The sequence below is a fragment of the Mesoplodon mirus genome (genome assembly GCF_964341445.2).
Source record: "Mesoplodon mirus genome assembly, chromosome: 4".
NCBI lineage: Eukaryota > Metazoa > Chordata > Mammalia > Artiodactyla > Ziphiidae > Mesoplodon > Mesoplodon mirus.
In genome coordinates this window covers 125104065-125126011 of record NC_138979.1, presented here as the reverse complement: position 1 = coordinate 125126011, position 21947 = coordinate 125104065, and the positions used below count along the sequence as shown (strand labels likewise).

The 21947-nt window shown below is 38.7% G+C and overlaps 1 protein-coding gene across 2 annotated transcripts; it reads right to left on the bottom strand.

The window, feature by feature from the left end:
* Window positions 1–163: 163 nt before the first annotated feature.
* FAM177A1 (family with sequence similarity 177 member A1) lies at window positions 164–20561 on the bottom strand. Of its 2 annotated transcripts, XM_082617405.1 has the most exons (6): window positions 20396–20561; window positions 20175–20298; window positions 13724–13897; window positions 5005–5071; window positions 3806–3903; window positions 164–2168 (listed from the first exon to the last, which is right to left on the bottom strand). In XM_082617405.1, exons 2-6 carry the CDS (start codon window positions 20268–20270, stop codon window positions 1962–1964), a joined length of 642 nt encoding a protein of 213 aa, XP_082473531.1. In that variant the 5' UTR covers window positions 20271–20298; window positions 20396–20561; the 3' UTR covers window positions 164–1961. The 2 variants fall into 2 exon arrangements, with proteins under 2 accessions (XP_082473531.1, XP_082473530.1); XM_082617404.1 differs by lacking the exon at window positions 20396–20561 and having other exon boundaries at window positions 20175–20384.
* Between the last annotated feature and the right edge of the window lie 1386 nt (window positions 20562–21947).

The window sequence follows — 21947 nt, the reverse complement described above, 5'->3', positions numbered from 1 at the left end:
TAAGTGTAAAGATTCTCAATTATACTAATTTTTAAGAGATGAAAGAATAGAAGAGGGTAGAATATCATGAACTATGATTCAGAAGGAATAGTAACTATTAAAAGGGTTGAAAAGGAAGAAAACGTGAAAGAGGCTTAAAAATAAGACAAAACCATTTAATGCATTTATGGGAAATTTTATAGTTTGCATAAATAAAAAGTATAAAAATTTAAGGCACAGTGAATAACTATATAAACATTACAAACTGGCCACTGTTGGACAAGTAGAAAAAGTAAAATTCAAGAAATGTAAAACCTTCATTAATCATTATCTTCCTTCTACTACAATCAGAAAAGTTTCTGAGTCAACTCTTTTAGATCTAGTGCCTCTAGGGAGAGAAGATTCAGCTCCCCTTTAGATATGCTTGCCTTTACAGGATAACCAAATAAATATTTGAGCTTGAATATCTTCTCAAATGAAGATAAAAAATGACAGGGAACACATCAGATTAGCATTCTTTAGAGCTACTGGTAAACTATAATTTATGACATTACATAATCTGACAATTAATCCTTTAAGCACTAAATTATATAGTTTATACCCATGACCAAAAAGATCACCATCACATGCTGTGAACCACCATACCATGAATCCATGTAACTGAGGATTCCTAATGAAGAATTAGCTTTCCTAAATCCTTCAAATTTCAGTTGAAGAACTTAGTGGGCAGATGTTCATGTTCATTGCTAACAGACTTCCATAATAAGCCCACTGTAGCTATGTTGTTTCTTTGAAGCTATATAGATATAGTTAAGATTGAAAGCTTAATGCTATTTAGAAGGCTATTAACAACCATTAATCCTAAAAACTCTTTAAGTTTGTGAATAGGTTTTTAAGAGCAGCATATCTGAAATACTCTACATATTTCTCCTTATCCACATTTAGTTATAAATCTAAGTCATACAGATATAAGATTCTGAACACATAGGAGTATTTTCAAAATTAGTTTCATATTATACTTTTGTAAGGTCTGCTAATGGCACAGTGGGTACAGAGATGGCCAACTGGGTCAAGCAAACCATCCACTGTTGTTGCTTTGAAGTGGTGAATGACAGGTAACTTCATTATGCTACCATTGCACATTGTACAATATTTAACAGTGAGCCCTGGAGGATTAAGTCTTCATCTGTCCCCCAATCTTGACCCATAGGAGGCATTCAGGGCTGAAAGAGTGACATAAACAGGATGCCATGTGGGTAATCACTAGGTATTACCATTTGAATACAAATACATTAATAACTTCATCCCATAACTAGTGTTTTTAACATTATGTCCAAAGTTATTTAAGTTTGAATAACTACTGAAAGAGAAAGTAAGATTAACCTTCATTAAAAAATGGCAACCCATCTTAAGATTTGGTGGTGTTATAAACTCAATCACCTTCCCATGAAATAAAGTTAATTCTCAAGGAAAGAAAATTCAAAATGCTTTCATCTTGCTCCTTTTATTACACATTCAGTGAACCGTCCTTAGTATGAAATGAATGGTTAGATATATAAATGTAGGACATAACATGAGAAGATCTAGGGGAAAAATCCTCATTTTAATCTGAGACTACGAATATCAGCTCCAGTTAGCCTTGTTCAGCAATTTACCTTTTTTTTTTTTTCTTACACAAATAACAGACAAGCTTGATAAGTTAACTCTTCTTAATTGGTGGTTAGGGTTCTAGAATGTCCTTAACTTTTTTAAAAAGATCATTTTAAAACCAAAGCACTAATCTGACATAGTAAAAGCATAGTACAAATATCCAAATTTCAGATCTGGCTTTTTCTAGATAGAGCCTAAGAATAAAGAAACATTCTTCCCTTTCCAGATAACTTAATAATTTAAAATATAAATAACTATTAAGTCCCATTGAATAGAGAGTGTGAAAGTTCCTGGTATAAAAACTACCTTAGAAGTTTGATGGTCATTTCATTCTACGGAGGGACAGAGACTGGATTTTGTTTGCTCTCCATAATTACTTCACAATCTCCCTCCATTTCAAAATTGAGATTCACAAATGAACTGGATACAAGTGATTCTGGTTGATCTGACTGAACAATGGAATCAGCCTGCAGCTTATTTTGCTGGTATTGTCTTTCTGCTTCTTCAGACATCCTGTTCTCTTCTTCTTCTTCTTCTTCCTAAAAAGAGGAAATATCAAGAATAGTTGAAATATAAATGTCCAAAAGGAATAGTATTTTTCTCCCACTTTCAGCTGCTTATGCCTTTTTTTTAACCAAAACATTAGTGTCATGTCCAATTCAGTTTCATCCAATTAAGACAAGACATACTTCCCCTTCCCCTGTTTCCAAATTGAAATGAAAACTATTGTATGAAGTATATGTAGTGAAGCTATTTTTAAAACACAGTATAGCACTGCTTAGCTTAGATGAGACCTGAATTAACTTTGATATGGGCTGGATCTCTTCAGGTTAATTCTAATCTAAATAAAACATTAGCTAATACTGTATCACTACAGTTACAGGGTGTCAGCCTATTCAGTGGAATAGGGTGGTCTATTCACTTAAGTGATACAGCATGGTTAGTGTTCCCATAAGCACCTAGTAGACAGATAAGGCAGTCCCTGCCCTCAGGAAGTTTACAATCTAGGAAGGAAGTTAAGACATTTAAGAAGAGTATTAAAACAGAAAGGAATAACCACTATAGAAATTTAGAGAGTAAATAACTTCTAGTTCCAGAACTACTAAATTGATGGAGGAAATGGTGGCATTTGCATTGGTCCCTGTAGTATGGTGAGTCAGTACAGAGTGAGTAACCTGTCAGGATGATTAATCTAGAGATTTTCTGAGAGTGAAGGGGAAAGACCATTTAGGAGACTATCACAATAGTCCAGATGAGATAATGAGGCTCTAAACAAGGCTAGTAGAGTTAAAAACACTCATTTGTTCATAAAACATTTTTGAATCCACATAACAAATACAGTCAGCTGAGCTGAGCTTTCTAGATTCATGCCTCTACATTGTAGCTTTACCCGAATTGCCCTCCTTGTTTGCTTGAAGGTGTAATGAAAGATTCTAATATTTATTTCAAGCTCACCAATATACACTCTGTGCTGCCTTAAGCATTTTACATATTAACTCATTTAATCCTTAGAGCAACCCTGAGCACGGATGCTGCAATTTTCCTCCTTACAAAGACGAGGAAACTGCAGCTTATATAGGTTAAGTATCTTGCCCAAGGTTACACAGTTGGAAGTGGCGGAGCACTTGGTTCTCGAGCCCACACTCTTAAATGCTAAAGCTTTCTCACTCTTTAAAGCTAAACTCACTTCACCCTCACCCTAAGACCTCACGACATCTGCACACAAAATCGCCTCATATCTTTGTGCCTTAACAACTGGCACTTACACATCTCTAGTATTGGTCGTTTCCTGTGCATCAAACCCATTCCACTTCTCCCACATCCAGTCTATGTGTCCGAAGTACAGAGACCAGGTCTTGTTTCCTCATCTTAAATGTGGAATAATTCAAAGAGAGGTGTGTGAAGATTAAATTAAATAACATATCTAAGGCACCTCTCACAGCAACTAGCACATGAAATCTAGCTTAATTGTGCATATAGATTGTAGGGGAATTTCAGTATTAAAAAATTCTAAAATGTATGCTAATTTGATAAAGAAATTAATGACTCGAGAATGAAATGCCTAGTATAAGGGAGCTATCTTTGGGGCAGCTAGAGGATACATGTCTTCATTATGCAACCCATGAAGTCCACAGCAAACCAAACTGAATCAAGAAAATGTAAAAAGGAGACAAACCTCCTTCTTCATCCGGTAATACTCATCAATGGCATACTGGTATTTTGGGGTGCTGATGCCCAAAACAGATGCAATCTTCTCTCCGAGAAAGTCACACACTAAAAATACAAAAGTTAAATGGCTTACATAATTCCATAAACATTTCTTGAGCCCTTTCTATGCGCAAAACACTGTATGAATACAAAAGTTACAGTCCCTGCCCTCGGGGAGATAATGAACATTCAGTACATCTCCTTTGTGCATCTTCCTTGATTTCCCCAAGAAGCACTAGTGGGTCCTTCTGGGCTCCCAATAACACTGCTCATACTTCTTACTATAACACTTATCACCAGGTGTTATAATTATCTGTTAGATGTCTGTTTCTTCAAGAAAAATGTACACTCTCAGAGGGCTGGGATATCACTGGGCTGGGAGAAAGGAATGGATTATACTATAGCACTCACTGAGTGCCTGCCACATGCCAGGCACTATGAAAGGTTAGACTCAAAGAAGTTGAAGAACGGGTCCAAGCGGACAAAGCAGATCCAAAATTCAATCCAGGTCTGAATGTAAAGCTCATGTTCTTTTCATTATACTAGACTGTCTAGCATATATTGAGTGCTCCGTAAATGTTTGTTGAATGAATGACTATTCACATTTAGATCTAATGAAAGGCATAACGTGATAGAAGCTATGGGGGAGTTAAAATGGGAAGCAGAGGAAAGCTTTATGATTTAAAACGCATATTTAAAGTTAGCATGATTAAGTCATAAGTTGATAATTCATTTCCTTCAAATATGACTTAGTTATATCTCAACTTAAGAAATGAAATAGTAATCAAATAAAACATAAATGAATTATAACTACAGGCTTTAGAATAAGCAGTTAGAATGAGAACAATATCAGGGAATCAAATGGCAAAATAGCAAAATAACTGCTAACAGGAAAGTTTCAAGAACATGAAAATCGTATCTAAATTAATAGAGCTATTTTTTAGTCCTTTTTTTAAAGCATATCCAGAAGCTAAAAAATGTTTTCAGATGAAGTACAAGTTAGATTAATATCTTCCAATGTGAGCTAGCTAGCTAGCTAGCTGCTGAGAAGGGAGTGACTAACTCCCAACTGTTGCTCCTTCAATTTTGAAACACCCTATTTAGCAAAGCTCCTGTTCTGGGAGCATATTATAGTGGTTATACAATATTCAAACAAAAAAGTAATACCTGAGAGGGTTGATGTGGCAGCACGAAGCATGTAAAACCATAAGTAGGGGCCCCAGGTAAGTTTTGTCTGCAACAAGAGGTGAGGTTAGCAACATTCATACCTAAATTCATTCTATACATTTAGGCCAGAAAGAAGTAGTCAAATACTTGGTGGGCACTTAGAATATTCTATAGATGACACTATAAACAGAGTACAATCCAATAAAAAAATTAAAAGCTTTGTAGAGAGAATGTCACAAAGACATTTTACATTCACCCATACAACTATCACCACCTTAAGTCCACAGAATAACCAAAAAAAGCAGCAGCCACTGAAATGGAGTTGGTTAAGTCATAACCTTAATTATTTATGAGTTATCCAGAGCCTTCCTTTCTCCTGTCTTGTGCTTTTTTGTCTTCATTGTTCAAAAGCACATCAGAGAGTGTGTACAGTCAATGGAAAGGGATCTAAGAAATCATACAATACAACACACGTATGATTTAGTGGGGAAATTAAGGTTCAGAGAAATTAAACAGATTAAGGGCATATTAAATGAACTTTTTTTTTTTTTTTTTTTTTTTTTTTTGCTTGCAGTACACGGGCCTCTCACTGTTGTGGCCTCTCCCGTTGCGGAGCACAGGCTCTGGATGCGCAGGCTCAGTGGCCATGGCTCACAGGCCTAGCCGCTCTGCGGCATGTGGGATCTTCCCAGACAGGGGCACGAACCCGTGTCCCCTGCATTGGCAGGCGGACTCTCAACCACTGTGCCACCAGGGAAGCCCCCTAAATGAACTTTTAATGGTGGGAAAATAAGTAACCAGTAAGTGGCAAGATGAGGTTTTTTTTGTTGCTGTTCCTTCAAGGATTAAAAAGGGACTAGAGCATATAACCCAAGAAAAGTTTAGTATCTATTTGGTAGGCTAGGACCACTGGCAGAATGCAATCTACACTACACACCTGCATAGTTAACCTTGGTAATTCCATAGAATACTTTTGTGAAGCTTGCCACATAGATGACAGTTTGCCCCTGTGGATGAAATCAGTAATAGGAGCAGGATTCATCATACCAAGATTTTTGTTTATGAAAAGAAAACATAGTATAGAGCCTACAATCAATCAAACACATTAGTAATTATTTGAATATTGGTTCCAGGGAGAGAAGGAAAAGATAAACCTGTCCATAATCTTCTTAGATAAGATATGCTGATGATTATAAGGGCGTTAAAAAAGCATATACAAGAATATCTGTAAGACTGAAAACTGCAGACACTGGAAATGACCCTTTTTTCTCTATTGGTGAAATGGAAGTATCTCCTTTTCCGCTGTCTAAAGCTAACGAAGTTGCCAATTTCAGTGTTATTTCCTTTCTTGCTGGTTAAGGAAAATTTTTCACCTCAGGGTTCTCAAAGTCATTTTGAGTGGCCACTGTCTGTCTTATCAACTTCTTATGCAAATTAATTTAAAAATAAAGTTCTATATTTTAAATATTTTTTTAAAAAGGAATATCTATAAGAGTGGGCAGATGGGCTAAAGCAGAGAGGAGTAAACATGTAACATAGTCTTTCAATGAAAAGTAGATATATCAATTCCTGTGATAACATTTCTGAAAAGACACACAAGTAAGGTAGCTCCTTAGTCACTCTTTACACAAGAATGGATGTCCAAGCAAACAAATACAGTCAAGAAAACACTGCATATTTCTGACTCCCTGATAAAAATCTGCTATATCTTCTACATTCAGTGCAGGAGGCATCTCTTAGGTGGGGATAAGGGTTAGTTTAGGGGCTCTGTTTAAGATGCTCTGACTTTAGTGTTTACTTTTTTTTTTTTTTAACAGCAAATGGGACAGTACAGAAACATAGGGAATGGAAGCAATTTCTATAACACATATTAAGTGATAAGGCCAAGAAACTACTTAGAAAAGGATTCAGCATGCTTTTGGAGAAAAGCATGCATTTCTCAGTGGACCAATTCTCCTGGGGTTGTTTCTAGAGAGAACAATTGCTAATATCCAGGCTGCGACTACCAAAGAGTCAAACCTGCTCCAGAGCTGAGACACTGGATAAGGATTCCTGAATACCATCTATCATTATCACACAGAGTTATACAGAATGAATGGATAGGGCCCTTTGTGCAGACACTGACCCAGAGTCTATACTGGAACCCTGCCACCACTGCCAGCATCACTACCGCCACCACCATCCCAGTAACAGAAGAACTGGGACAAGATCTTGAGTCTTTAAGACTTCAAATTTATGAGTGCAAACTCAAGTAGATTCATCTCTTTCTTCAAAAATTTAATTATCTATTTCTTCCTGCATAATTTTCCATCTCTTCCTTAATAAAGAACTATTAAGATTTGCTATCTTTTGTTTTGAAACAACTTATTTTTAAATTATAAAAGTAATGCTCATTTATTGCAAAACACTTACAAAATGGAAAAAGTATAAAGAAAATTTAAGTCACCCATTTTTCCACTGTCCATAGATAATTATCATTAACATCTTAGTATATTTTTCCCAGTCTTTTCCTAAGCATATATGTGTTTTACAACATTGCTATACTTTTCCTATCCTGCTGTTTTTCCCATTTACTATATTGAAAATATTAAGCATATTTCCCAAATGCTTAAATTCCTAAGGGTGGAGTAACTAGGTCAAAAATATAATCATTTGGAAAGCTCTCCCTTCACAATGCAAAACTTCACACTAGAAAATTTACCAATAAATAGTCAGCAGTAATATATGAGATTGTCCATTCCCTTGTACCCTTATTACAGTATATTGTTCTTTTCCTTTTTAAAAATTTGATAGGCAAAAATGAGCCCAGATAATTTTGAGTTCTGACTATATTAAGAAAGGCATCAGTCCATTTATATAGGTAACAGTTATGTGCATAATCAAAGTTTTTAATATGTATAGTTAGATACACACATATACACATATTTAAGGAACCCTAAGCGAAACTAAATCAATGGTTAAAGGAATTACTGGAAATATGTTTACTCTTAACGCTCATCTAAGGTAAAATCTAAGGAAAACAATGATAAGATTGTAAAAAGATCTAGGTCTCCATTTCTTACTTTCTATCAAGTATCATATGCCAGGAGTATTATTCTTTTATTTATTTATTTATTTATTTTTGACTGCATTGGGTCTTTGTTGCTGCGCGCAGGCTTTCTCTAGTTGCGGCAAGCGAGGGCTACTCTTCATTGCGGTGGCTTCTCTTGTTGTGGAGCATGGGCTCTAGGCGCACGGGCTTCAGTAGTTGTGGCTCATGGGCTCAGCAGTTCTGGCTTGCGGGCTCTAGAGCGCAGGCTCAGTAGTTGTGAGTGCATGGGCTTAGTTGCTCCATTGCATGTGGGATCTTCCTGGACCAGGGCTCGAACCCGCGTCCCCTGCATTGGCAGGCGGATTCTTAACCACTGCGCCACCAGGGAAGTCCCAGGAATATTATTCTTAAATCTTTATTTTATTTTATTTTTATTTATTTTTTTTTTTGCGGTACATGGGCCTCTCACTGTTGTGGCCTCTCCTGTTGCGGAGCACAGGCTCTGGACACGCAGGCCCAGCAGCCATGGCTCAAGGGCCCAGCCGCTCCATGGCATGTGGGATCCTCCCAGACCGGGGCACGAACCCGTGTCCCCTGCATCGGCAGGCGGACTCCCAACCACTGCGCCACCAGGGAAGCCCTTAAATCTTTATTTTAGATATCAGGGTTTTTCTTTAATTGGGTCTGTACTACATATCTACTATGTAAATATACAATACCTTTTCCAAATTCCTTTGTCCTATGAGATTTACGACGCATTAGAAGCCAACAGAAATTGGAAAGTCTGCTTTGCACATTAAGTGATGCTAGGTCTGTCTTTAATTATAAACAGCTGCTAGGATGATTATTATTTTTAAAAAAAGACAAGTGTTGCTGAGTATGTAAAGAAATTAGGACCCTTGGACGCTGTTGGTGGGAATGTAAAATGGTGCAGCCGTTATGGAAAACAGTATGGCGGTTCCTCAAAAAATAAAAAAATACAAACACCAAATGATCCAGCAATTCCATTTCTGGGTATTTATCCAAAAGAACTGAAATCAGAATCTCTAAGAGGTATTTCCACTCTCTTGTTAGTGGCAGCATTATTTACAGCAGCCAAGATACGGAAACAACCTAAGTGTCCCCATTAAAGAGGAAAAACACTATCTGCAAGTTTGCTTTACGACCAGAAGTCTACATTAAACTACAGCATTTAAAAAAATGATGACTAGCATTAACACGTGCATGCATAAGTAATAAACCAAATGAAGATATCTATAGTTCAGGCAGCAATTTAAAATATCCAAAAAATGAATTGTATCTCTTTTAGCAAAAGATTTAAGTAATTGTTATTTTTTGGTCTTGGTTAACTTAGCCAACATAGATAGTCCTATTTGCTAACTATAAATTCTTCATGAACGGTACCAGATTTTTTTCTGAAAATTTTATGTAGAAGTCAAGTATAATGTCAGCTCTCAGCTTCCAACCAAGTTTATAACATAAGCTTCCTACTGGCAGTATTTACACACACACACATATATATGGTATTAGTATATAATGGCAGCTCCTCGTTGCCTAAAAAAATCACTATACTCTAGGAAACACAATTACCACCAAGGAAAATATAACTTTAAAACTTCAAAATGGATATTTCAGGAATGAAGCCAAACAAGTTAATTTCATAAACTTTCAAATGATTCTTGAATAAGAAATGTAGGGAAAATTGTTAAATTAGTCATGGGTTTTCAAATTCCAATAGAGTTCTAAAATTACCTTTTGAGTGAGATTCCTTGTGCTACCTACTGTATTTGCTTTGTTATCTAATACTACCTTACATGTATATTAGATATACATGTATATAGTTCTTAGTCATTTTTCAATGAGTCTTCATATGTACTGTCTTTTTAATCTTCAAAAACAATTCTTAATGTAGATAAGACAAGATTATCTATTTTTATAGTCATGAAACCTGAAGTGCAGTGGGATTAAGTCTTCGTCACAGGGAGGTGACTACTCTAGGACTAAGCCAGGACTGAAACCAGCTCTGACTATGCATGCTGCCTCCCACTGAAGGAAACAGACAGGTTTCTTATCACCCAGGTTTCTTGTCTTAGTTTAGGCCTAAAAATTCAAATAAATTCGAATGACAACATACTATATACAAGGTAATTAACTATTTTAAGAGTGGATATGGACTTACAGCACAACAGCAGGAGGAACTCTGTGGACCCACTACCCAGTGAAACTGGTGAAAATTATTTAAAATAAACATTTAAACCCTCTGGAAATGGTCCTAAGGATATACTACAAATGAAAAAACATCTACTCAAGAAAATAAATAAAAATTTGACAAGAATATGAGAGTATGAAGTAAGTGAACCAAGACCACTGGCCTTCCCAGCAAAGTGAAGTGGAAATTCACTACCAGACTGGTACAGCTAAGAACACAGGGCTCCTTCTACCCCCAGCTTCCACTGGAGCCCATGTGCCACAACTAGAGAGAAGCCCACACACCGCAACAAAGAGCCTGTGCACCACAATGAAAGATCCTCAGCCAAAAATAAATAAATAAATAAATATTTTAAAAAAACAAACAAAAACAGGCAAGGGATCTGAATAGGCATTTCTATAAAGATGATATACAAATGGCCAATAAACAAATGAAAAGATGCTCAATATCACTGGCCACCAGGGAAATGCAAATTAAAACCATAATGAGATGACACTTCACACCCACAAGGACAACTAGAATAAAAAAGATAGTAACGGGCTTCCCTGATGGCGCAGTGGTTGAACGTCCGCCTGCAGATGGAGGGGACACGGGTTTATGCCCCGGTCCGGGAGGATCCCGCGTGCCGCGGAGCGGCTGGGCCCGTGAGTCATGGCCACTGAGCCTGCGCGTCCGGAGCCTGTGTTCCGCAACGGGAGAGGCCCCAACAGTGAGAGGCCCGCATACCGCAAAAAAAAAAAAAAAAAAAAAAAAAGATAGTAACAAGTGTTGATAAGGATGTAGAGAAATCAGAACCCTCATTCAATGCTGGTAGTAATTTTAAATGGTGCAACCACTTTGGAAAACAATTCGGTGGTTCTTCAAATGACTGAATACAGGATTTCCCTGCTATCCAAAAGTAGAGCATTCCTATGAAACCTTTCATAATGCAAAATTGTGTAAAGCAAATAAGTGATTACCTTAGGACACATCTTACTAAACAGCTGAACAAAATAAATCGAAACCAAGCACAAATGCTCACAGATACAGTTGAAAGCTATGGCAGCTTGATGCTGTGATGATGAGTGTAGTTCCCCAGGGAAGGAGCTTCAAGGTGCCTCTCTCACTGTTCAGGGTGCCCACCACCTCTACAAGGGCTCACTGCAAAACAAATTCTGGACGCTATTTTTGCTTTTTACCTTTTTTCATAAAAGTGAAAATCCTCTTCGGCTTTCTTTCAGTTAGCGAAAAGAGGTACTAATGTAGGTTTTTCATAAAAGCGAAGTGGGGTAAAGCAAACTTTCAAAAAGCAGGGGATACCTGTATAGAGTTATCATATGACCCAGCAATTCCACTCATAGGTACATACCTAAGAGAAATGAAAACATACGTCCACACAAATACTTGTACACAAATGTTCATAGCTGAATTATTCATAATAGCCAAAAGGTAGAAACAACCAAATGTCTCTGACCTGACAAACATGGTATATCAAAAAAAGGAATGAAGTTCTGACACATGCTATAACATGGATAAACCTTGAAAACGTTACACTAAGTGAAAGAAGCCAGTCACAGAAGATCACATATCATACGAGTTCGTTCATATGAAATGTCCATAATAGGGAAATCAATAGACAGAAAATAGATTAGTGGTCATCAGGGGTTGGGGAGATGAAGGGTAGGGAGTGATAACTAAAGGGTACTGGGTTTCTTTTTGAGGTGATGCAAACGTACTAAAAATTGACCATGGTAATGGTTGCGTCTATCAGTGAATATATTAAAAACCACTGCTGCAAATTTTAAATTGATGAATGTATGCTACGTGGACTGCATCTCAGTAAAGCTTTTTTAAAGAGTAAACCTTTAGGGAAGTAGTAAGGATGCATTTTTTTCTATGCAATGTCTTTATTACCGATTCCTATGTAAATAGAGAACTATTTTTGAGACAAAGACTTTTTAAACCATACATATATACACAAATTTATACAGACAAATAAAAACCCCTTCAAAGTAATTTAAAAGAAAGACATTTATTTCAACACTTCTTCCACTGCATGAAACACTTCTACAATATTCTGCATGCATTTGGAATTGCCTTCAGAGTATACTGCACAGTCCTTTGAATATTGTCTATAGCAGAGAATCTAGATCTGATTTTTTTTAATAACTAGAATTTATTTAGAACCAAATCTGATGAAAACTTAGTAATAACATTTTTAAGCCAAATCTAAATTAATAATTCTCTATTCTACTACTTTGCTTTATTTTCTTCATAGCACTTTCCATAGTCTGATAATTATAGTATGTACTTGCTTATTGCCTTTCTGCCCACTAGCATATAACAGCAGAAATTTATACTGCCCATTGTTGTATCACCAGCACCTAGAAAGTCCATAAATATTTGATCAACTGAACTCTCAAAATGACTACTTAGAAAGGCAACACTTCTTTTAAAAAAATGTACAGCTAGTCTTATAATTTTACAGTTACATCTTTCTGTTTTGTTTTGTTTTTGTTTTTGTTTTTTAATTTCTTTTTGGCTGTGTTGGGTCTTTGCTGCTGTGCGTGGGCTTTCTCTAGTTGCGGCGAGCGGCAGCTACACTTCGCTGTGGTGCACGGGCTTCTCATTGCAGTGGCTTCTCTTGCTGCAGAGAACGGGCTCTAGGCACGCGGGCTTCAGTAGTTGTGGTGCACATGCTTAGTTGCTCCGCGGCATGTGGGATCTTCCTGGACCAGGGATCGAACCCATGTCCCCTGCATTGGCAGGCGGATTCTTAACCACTGCGCCACCAGGAAAGTCCCCAGTCACATCATTTATAACTTAGAAATTCTTAAATTTAGCTGGTGAGAAACATAAAGTTAAGAACTGTACACTCCTATCTTCTAATCAAAACTTGAGGCAATATAAAAAAGAACTGACAACTTCTAAGCTTTAAATGGAAACCATCATGGTGGTACAGTCTTTAATACAAAGGGACTGGAATTCAAGTACACAGTTTAGTGAAAAAAATCTTAAAGAAACCAATCCACACTGACTAAAGAACTCTGACACTCAAAAATAAACTATTCAGGCTACTGAAATACAGAAAATACTTCCATCCATATTGTGTAAAAATACTGTTTTCTACCAAAATCATAATGCATAATTTTATAATCAGAGTACAGTTTATTTAAACCTCAAAGGTCCCTTCTATTCAATGTTTAAGGGAAAGAGGGACTTCCCTGGTGGTCCAGTGGTTAAGAATCCGCCTTCCAATGCAGGGTACATGGGTTACATCCCTGGTTGGGGAGCTAAGATGCCATGTGCTGCAGGGCAACTAAGCCCTCACATTGCAACTAGAGAGAAGCCAGCATTCCACAACGAAGATCCCGTGCAACTAAGACCCGACGCAGCCAAAAATATAAATAAATAAATAAATATTTTTTAAAAATGTTTAAAGGAAACAAATCAGTCAAAACAAAACCTACTGACAAAAGGAACATCAGTATCAAACCTACCGGATCAACAGTAGGCAAAACATCTTTTTTCTCCAGGCCATCCACTTCATCTTCATCTGTGCTGTATTCTTCCATTGTTTCACCACTAACAAAGTGGATGACTCTCCTTGGGACTTTCTTCTTTTTTCCTATGACTCCCAGTTCTACATTTTCAAAGCCTCTTTCATTACTCATCTAATGTCAATAATAAATTAAGAAAAGAAGAGTTTCAAGTGAGATTAATTTTCTTTCATATAACAAAAAAAAATTTTCAGTTGCATTATTTTAGGGAATAAAGAAATATAAGCCAATCCTTAAACAGTTTTTAAACAATAAAACAGATTGTACACAGAAAAGCATATCAACAGCATAAATGAAGAGTTTAATGAATAGTAAAGCAAACCTCTGCATACTCACTGCCGAGGTTAAAAAACAGAACTTAACCAATTAAACTTTTTAAGTCAAAAGCTAAGAAATCAAGCAACACACTTCAAGTCATAGCAATTCCAATGTTGTATAATATGTGAAGACATGCTGGACATCAATAATTTTAAAGAACAATGCTAATTACGAAGGGATTAATGTGTTGATATATCAAAGGAAAATCATATAGATGCATGTACATATGTTAGATGCGTAACATAAAATGTTTTATTAGGTAACCCTGCTAAGTCTTTGAATTTGAGCTTAGCTACATGTGGGCAAACCAAAACCAGTTCAGCTTAATTCTGAACCTCTCCTTTTCCAAAATGGGAGTCCCAAAGTAAGATGCCTTTTAGGTCCAAGCAGGTACCAAAAATGAGTAAATACTGCTATAGATTAAAAGTAGACCTTTGAAGAAAAGCATGCCACAACCAAAGACACTAAAATTCAAAAAAATTTAAAGCACTGTGCAGGCCAAATAAAACTCATTTGTAAACCAAATCTGGAAAGCAGGCCATCAGTATTCTATATCTGAACTTCTACATTTCTCAGTCACTAATATATAGATGACAACACAGTTTTCCTGCTAGTAAAAAGGTTTAACAAATTTTAAAACTATAATAGTCTATGTAATTCTAAATACATTCAAATTTCATTCCAAGGGAAATACTAATTTTACCTCACACATATAGCCAATTTTCCAAACTCACTGTAAATGCATTTTGAGGGAGAGGATGAAGAGCTTTTCCTTGTCTTTTTGCCTCAAGTTTAAATTCCTAAGAAAGCCTTTTTTGTATCTTCTTACTAGAAGATTTCAAAAAGCACAGTGCAAATAACTGTAAAGAAAAATCTGGCAAGTGATTACCCTTGGGGTTAGGTACAAATATGGGGGAGGAGGTACATGAAAGGAGCGTTCAAAGGGGCTTTTTATTCTTTTTTTTTTTTTTTTTTTTCCGTACGCGGGCCTCTCACTGTTGTGGCCTCTCCCGTTGTGGAGCACAGGCTCCGGACGCGCAGGCTCAGGGGCCATGGCTCACGGGCCCAGCCGCTCCATGGCATGTGGGATCTTCCCAGACCGGGGCAGGAACCCGTGTCCCCTGCATTGGCAGGCGGACTCTCAACCACTGCGCCACCTATTCTTTTTGTATTTTGTTGTTGTTTTCCTTTCATGATGAGAATATGCTCTGGTACAATTTTAAAACTAAACCAAAGCAAAATGATACAGGACTACAAGACTGCCATGATTAGAGTCCATATCAGTGGGATAGTCCAGAGTTCAAAAATTTCATCCTCTATAAGGATTCTTACACTTGTAGATATGACCACACATAATTTAAACCCATGATTGTTGTTCAACCCTAGAAAAGTTCTTTGAACTGCTTTTGCAGAGATGGAATTATACTGATAAAAATAGTGGACTAGAATTGCCCAGTTATGCAAGTATATGTAACTTTATTTTTATGCATTGTTTCCTCTTAATCCTCTAAGGTTTTTCTTAGAAAACAGATATGGCTGTTCCCTGTCCTTCACTTCCCAAAGGTAAGTTTAGTCATTAGCCAGGATTTGAATCCAGGTATATCCAACCCAAAGAACACACACATTGTTCCATGACACACATGGACATCACTGACAGCAACTATAACTGCTGTAGAGCAAACTGAGACCATGAAAACCTTGACAGCATGGGCTACCTATGGATTAACCAGAAAAAACAAAAACCACAACTCTCACTAGCCTGTCCTGAGGTTTCAAACATATCCCAGCCCTTAATAAAGGAACACCAGCCCACTCACTGTGTCCATAAATAAGATGAACAACAAATGGTCCACCCAGGCCATCTTTCTTCCATCACCAGTCCCTAAGCATAGCAAGCCGTTCCTACCCAATCTCATTTTCCCCCTTCATATGAGATTTGGTTTATGGTTGTCCTGACACCAACGTCTCCTTTTGGACCATGACTTTATAGGCAAGAAAAAGTCAGAGGAGCTGGGTTAGATCTCCAGTTATCATACTAACTGGATGGATCTGATGTGAAAGCAACAGTCCCAGTCAATGAACAAGAGTTGAGCCCTTTCACAGTACATCACCCTGCCTTATTCCACCCCTACCCCACCCCCATCAGAGCAAGCAGCTTCTCATTCTCCCTCTACCAATCTCTCACTGGCTTAACTTGTCTTTTCTAAGACACAGGCAAAGGAGAAGGGGTGTCTCTCACTGGCTTCACTACTTTGTCTTCCTTAGACAACTTTAATAAATAAAAACATTCTGGCTGGGTCATAATAACAGGAATAAACTTATCTACTAACTCCATTAACTGACTCTTGGCTATATTTTTTCCAAAAAGTAAAAAAAAAAAAATCTACAAAGGTGAAAGCTGAAAGGTGATTCATATTTTTCATTCTAATACCAAAGTTAGTCAAGTATAAACAGACCTTTGAGTAATATTCTCTATACATAATATGTAAATGGTATTTTATTTGTTCTAATCATCACATTTCATATAAAGATTTTTATTAAAGAGACTTTTATTTAAGAGCTCTCTTTTAAAATTTTAATATTAATTTTTGATACAATAAAACCCAAGTTTTACATTTATCATCTTAAGCAGGACTGAGTAATTTTTCCCATAAAGGACAGATAGTAAATATTTTACGCTTTGAGGGCCATGTAATCTCTGTCACAACTACTGAACTCTGCAAAAGCAGCCATGGACAATACATGATGAATGGGCTATATTCCAATAAAGTTTTATACAAATCAGTGGCTGGTGGGATCTGGCCCATAGGCTCTAGTTTGTCAACCCCTCATCTTAAAGAACCAGATTGTCAAGTAAAAAAATCTGTGAAAGAATCTATGTCATATGATCCCAAACTCTACTTGGCAAAGAGGGGACTGTGGGGTTAGTTAAGGGAGGTATTGAGGGGTAAAACCAACCAGAAAATAATTTGATTCAAAATTTCCAACAATTATAAATGAAAGTTATTCTCTGAATCTGCAAACATTTCAGTTTTACAAATAAACAGTCAACCTGCAGGTCAGAAAATTTTCACTGTCAATCATACAAACTCTACTTCAACAAACTCCAAAGATCTGAAAAGACAATTTCCTAACACCAGGAAATTATGAGATGCAATGTCAATTAACATTTCATTACATTTTATGGTTAACAGTACTGTAAATCTGCTTATCTTGTTCCTTGGGGCCTGTTTTTTTTTTTTTTTTAGTCTCTGCTTTACAACAAAGTGAATCAGTCATATACAGATATACATCTGTTCCCACATCCTCTCCCTCCTGCGTCTCCCTCCCTCCCACCCTCCCCATCCCACCCCTCCAGGCAGCCACAAAGCACCGAGCCGATCCCCCCACGCCACGCGGCCATCCCCCACCATCCATCCACCATCCATCCACCCCACGCCCGGCAGTGTATACACGTCCATGCCTCTCCCCCGCCCCGTCACAGCCTCCCCCCTCCCCATATCCCCAAGCCCACCCCCAGTAGGTCTGTGTCTCTATTCCTGTTTTACCCCTAAGTTCTTCATGACATTTTTTTTCTTAAATTCCATATATATGTGTTAGCATACGGTATTTGTCTTTCTCTTTCTGACTTACTTCACTCTGTATGACAGACTCTAGGTCTATCCACCTCATTACAAATACCTCAGTTTCGTTTCTTTTTATGGCTGAGTAATATTCCATTGTATATATGTGCCACATCTTCTTTATCCATTCATCCAATGATGGACACTTGGGTTGTTGCAATTTTCTTTTCACATACTCCCATAGCACCCAGAACTTTATAAAAACATGTATGACATTTGGAATTTACTCTGTGTCACCTTCCCCAAATAGGTGATCGGCAAAATGGGAGTAGGCAGAGTGTGTATCCTTCACTGCACTATCCTTTAGCCTACAGCTCCTGGCACACTGTAAGTGCTTGGTAGCAGGGGTGCTAAATAAATAAATGAACAAGTAGTACTGAAATTTTAACTCCTTTAATAATACTGAAGCTGAGATTCTGGTCAAAAGTCTAGTCAGATAAGCTGCTGAATGTCCTGGTTTGAGGCCTAATTCTAAGCACAGACCCAAGCTTCTAACTCTTCCTCCCTTCCCTACATGACACTTGGGATTTCTCAGTTCTGACAAACCGATGAAGGAGTACAGGATGGCAGCCTCTCCTGCCACCCAAGTCTCCACTTCATTGGCCTCTCCCCTCTTACTGTGGTCAAGTAGGCATAGATTTGCGGTTCCCGGAAATGTCTCTGCTTCAGGAATGTGAATGAGAGAGCACAAAGGGAAAGTTAGAAAACTGTTTGTATAGTATGAACCCATTTGTGTTTAACAGGAAAGATTATATAGGCATAGGCAATCCCAGAAAGAATACACCAGAAACTTAACAGTTACTTTTGGGGAATGTGAATGTGAGAAACGGGTGATGGGAGTATTCCTATGACTTTTTACTTTTTGCTCTATGGTCTTCTTTACGTTTTATTTATTTTATTATTTTTTAACCAAGAGTGTGAAAATAACATATTAGCACTAAGCCACAATAAAGAGTCTCTCTTCAAACAACATTTATCTGGTAAATCAGTACAAAGTAAACCACTTCGCTATTAGAAAGATTGAAAGCTGAAGTAGTGATGAAAACAATTATAGTAACAGAAGGAAAAATCAAATGGAAAATACATCAAACGCTGTGGACTAAAAAGGTTCAGTTCAAGTACACCTGTCAACAACAGGTCTCGACTCAACTGAACATAATAAGTGGGCTTCCTAATCAATTAGCGTTTTCCCTGAATTCCTTCTTGCAGGTTACCTTCCCCCTTCTTAAGTAGGAGAAAAAACAATTCCATATAAAGACTAGCCTGAGAAAAAAGCTTTTGTTAATGCAAACTACCTCTTATAATATTAGAACTATACTCACATTCGGGCACCATTCTCTAGGAATCTGTAGTTTGGGGGAAATGTCTTACTAACATTCAGGTAGTTCGTCTCAAAAATGAAGCCACTGAAAAGCTTTGTTCTCACTGAGGGTGGGAAGATTTCTACACAGAAGCAACTCAGGTTTTTAACATCAAAACTGTATACTCCTGAGCCGGTTTCAGGTAAAGCCATTTCTTCATTAGTTTTACTTGGCCAAAGGCCCTACACTACTACTTCAGATTACCAAATCCCAAACAAAACAAACCTCTAAACCTTACCTAATGCTCTAAACTTACGCTGTCCAATAGAGTAACCACATGGGGCTAATGCTCACTTGAAATGGGGCCAGTTCAAGCTGAGATGTGCTGAAATACACAAAGGATTTCAAAGACTAGTACCACAGAAAGACTGTGAAATATCTCAGTGATAACTTTCATATTAATTGCATGTTAAAATGGTTTTTGACAAAATTGGGTTAAATAAAATAGAATATTAAAATTAATTTCACCGGTTTCTTTTTAGTTTTTTAATGTGGCTACGAGAAAATGTACAATTTAAAATGCGGCTGGCATTATGTGTCTATTGGACAGCGCAGCTCTGAGCCTTAGCTACCTCCCTGGTGAAATGGGGATAACTCACACCTCATGCAGAAGTTATAAGGATTAAGTGGGGGGGGGGGGAAGCCTGTAAACGCATAGCACCCAGTTACTATTTGCTAACCAAAGGGCAGATGCCAAGTCAGGCACTCCCACAAGGAGACACTGAGAAGTGAGCGCAGCCAGCGTCACCTGGCTTCCAGCTACTCCAAGGACAACCTTTCGGGGACACGCCTTCCTTCTCGCGCTCGCAGACCCGAAGCTGCAACCTCACCCCTCGAAATCCGAGGCCGCCCCGGAGTCTGCGGCGCTGTCAGAGGAGGCGATGCCCAGCGGCGCTCCGACTGCGGTTCGTCCGCCCCTTCCCTCAAGCCGACGCTCGGAGCCGGGGACACCGCGAAGAGGAGCCCCGGGACGCACCTCCGGCGGGCGGCCTGCTCGAAGGAAGGCCGGGCAGGCCAAAAGGGCAGGCGGCAGGCGAGGCAGACAGGAAGCTGGGCTCTCCCGGCCTCAGCCTCGGCGGCCGCTCCTACCTGCTGTGCCGATTCCCTGAACGGAGCGGCGGCCGCAGCTCCCGAGGCAGCCCCTGCTTCTCCTCCTTCCTCACGGCTCACTGGCTTCCGGTCCATCGTTGTCGCCACCACAGGACTGCTGGCGCTGGCGAGATACAAAGTAATGGCCGATAAGCCCGCTTCCATTCTCCGCCTCCCCGCCCAGGCGCGGACCGAACCCGCTGTCAGGAAGTGGGACTCACCGGCAGCGCCCGACTAGCGCCGAGCCCGGCCAAGCCACTGCTGGAGGGACGGGACGGGGCGAGGCGAGGCAGAGCGCGGCGGGGCGGACCTGGGGGTGGGGCAGGCCCGATGGGCGGGGCCTCTGGCGCCCCCGCCCACCCGGCTCAGCTCCCGGGGCTCGGCTGAGCACCGTCTGGACTGCACAACTCCCGACTCCTGTGGGGCGGGACGGGACGGGACGGGACGGGACGGGGCGGGGCCTTCTGCAGTACAGTTTCCGGCCCGGCCCGCGTCCCGAGCTCGCAGACTGGCACCACCAGTGACGTCATGCCTCGTACCTGTACCGGGAAGCTGGCTTCTGGACCTTGGCTCAGCTGCTCACCAGCTGCATCCTGGGCAGTCACCTCCCAGACTTTGGTTTCTGCACCGTGAAATGAGAACGGCTGCGTAGTGTGCTTCAAAGCCTTGTGACGAGATGTGGTTGCTGAAAATATATTTTTTAATGAATGGCTCATGCTACTTATTCCATTTCTCATGTGGATGACAGTCTAGTCAAAATACCCTTGAAATAAGAGCCTCAAAGGCGAATTTTGCTTTTACACCTGTCTGAAGTACTTAAGTATATGTAACTGTAGAAAAAGTTAAGTGAGACCTGAAGGAGAGCAGAGGGCTAGCAAGCTTCCATTTTAACAAATGTGAGGAATAATTTATTATCTGTTTAGGGTGTGTGTGTGTGTGTAAGAGGGAACATTTCAGACTTTTCAGATTTTTCCCAGTGTTCAACCAAATAAAAAAGTCATGATTGCAATGATTATTGCATTACTCTAGTTGGAACATTTCCATGTAAATGGTCTTTAATTGTAGTTTTAGTATGAGCGTTTTCAGGCAATTTTCACTAGTTGTAGAGGTCAAAAATAAAACACATTCTTTTGGCCGTGGAGGAGGGTCTTCATTCGATACCCTAGATTCCATTTTCATGCCAGGCAAATTCATAAATGCTCCCCAGAGTTATAGCCCAGCATATCTTCTATTCAGCGTGGCAACAGCAGGCCCAACACCCATACAACCTTAATTCTTCCTTTCTCTCCTGTGCAAAAGTTTTTTCCTTACTCTCTGCTTAGTATTTTTGTACACTTTCTATCCTGCATATGACTAAACCTAAAAACCAAACTGAAAACCTTAAAAATAAAAGTTGATTATTTGAAAGCCATCTATATATTTTTTAATTGGATGGAAATTCATAATGTATATTCTGGTAATAAAATCAAACTAGCTTGTTGTCAAGGTTCACAAGTGCTGTCTAGTGACATTAGCATGGGGTTGAGACAATCCAAAACAGCAAAAGCTGCATAAGTTGAAAAGAAAAATAAAGAACCAGTTGTTAAACCCTTCATGAATTGGCTTTCATAAACAAGACAGTTCTACATTACATGTATTCAAAAATCCCTTTCCTTTTACTGTCAAGAAGGGTAGTCAACAGCTTTTATCATTAAAAATTAGTGGAATGTTTATAAATGCATGACTTTATTTTGCAAAATGGCAATTAAATATCAAATTACAATTTTCGCTGCT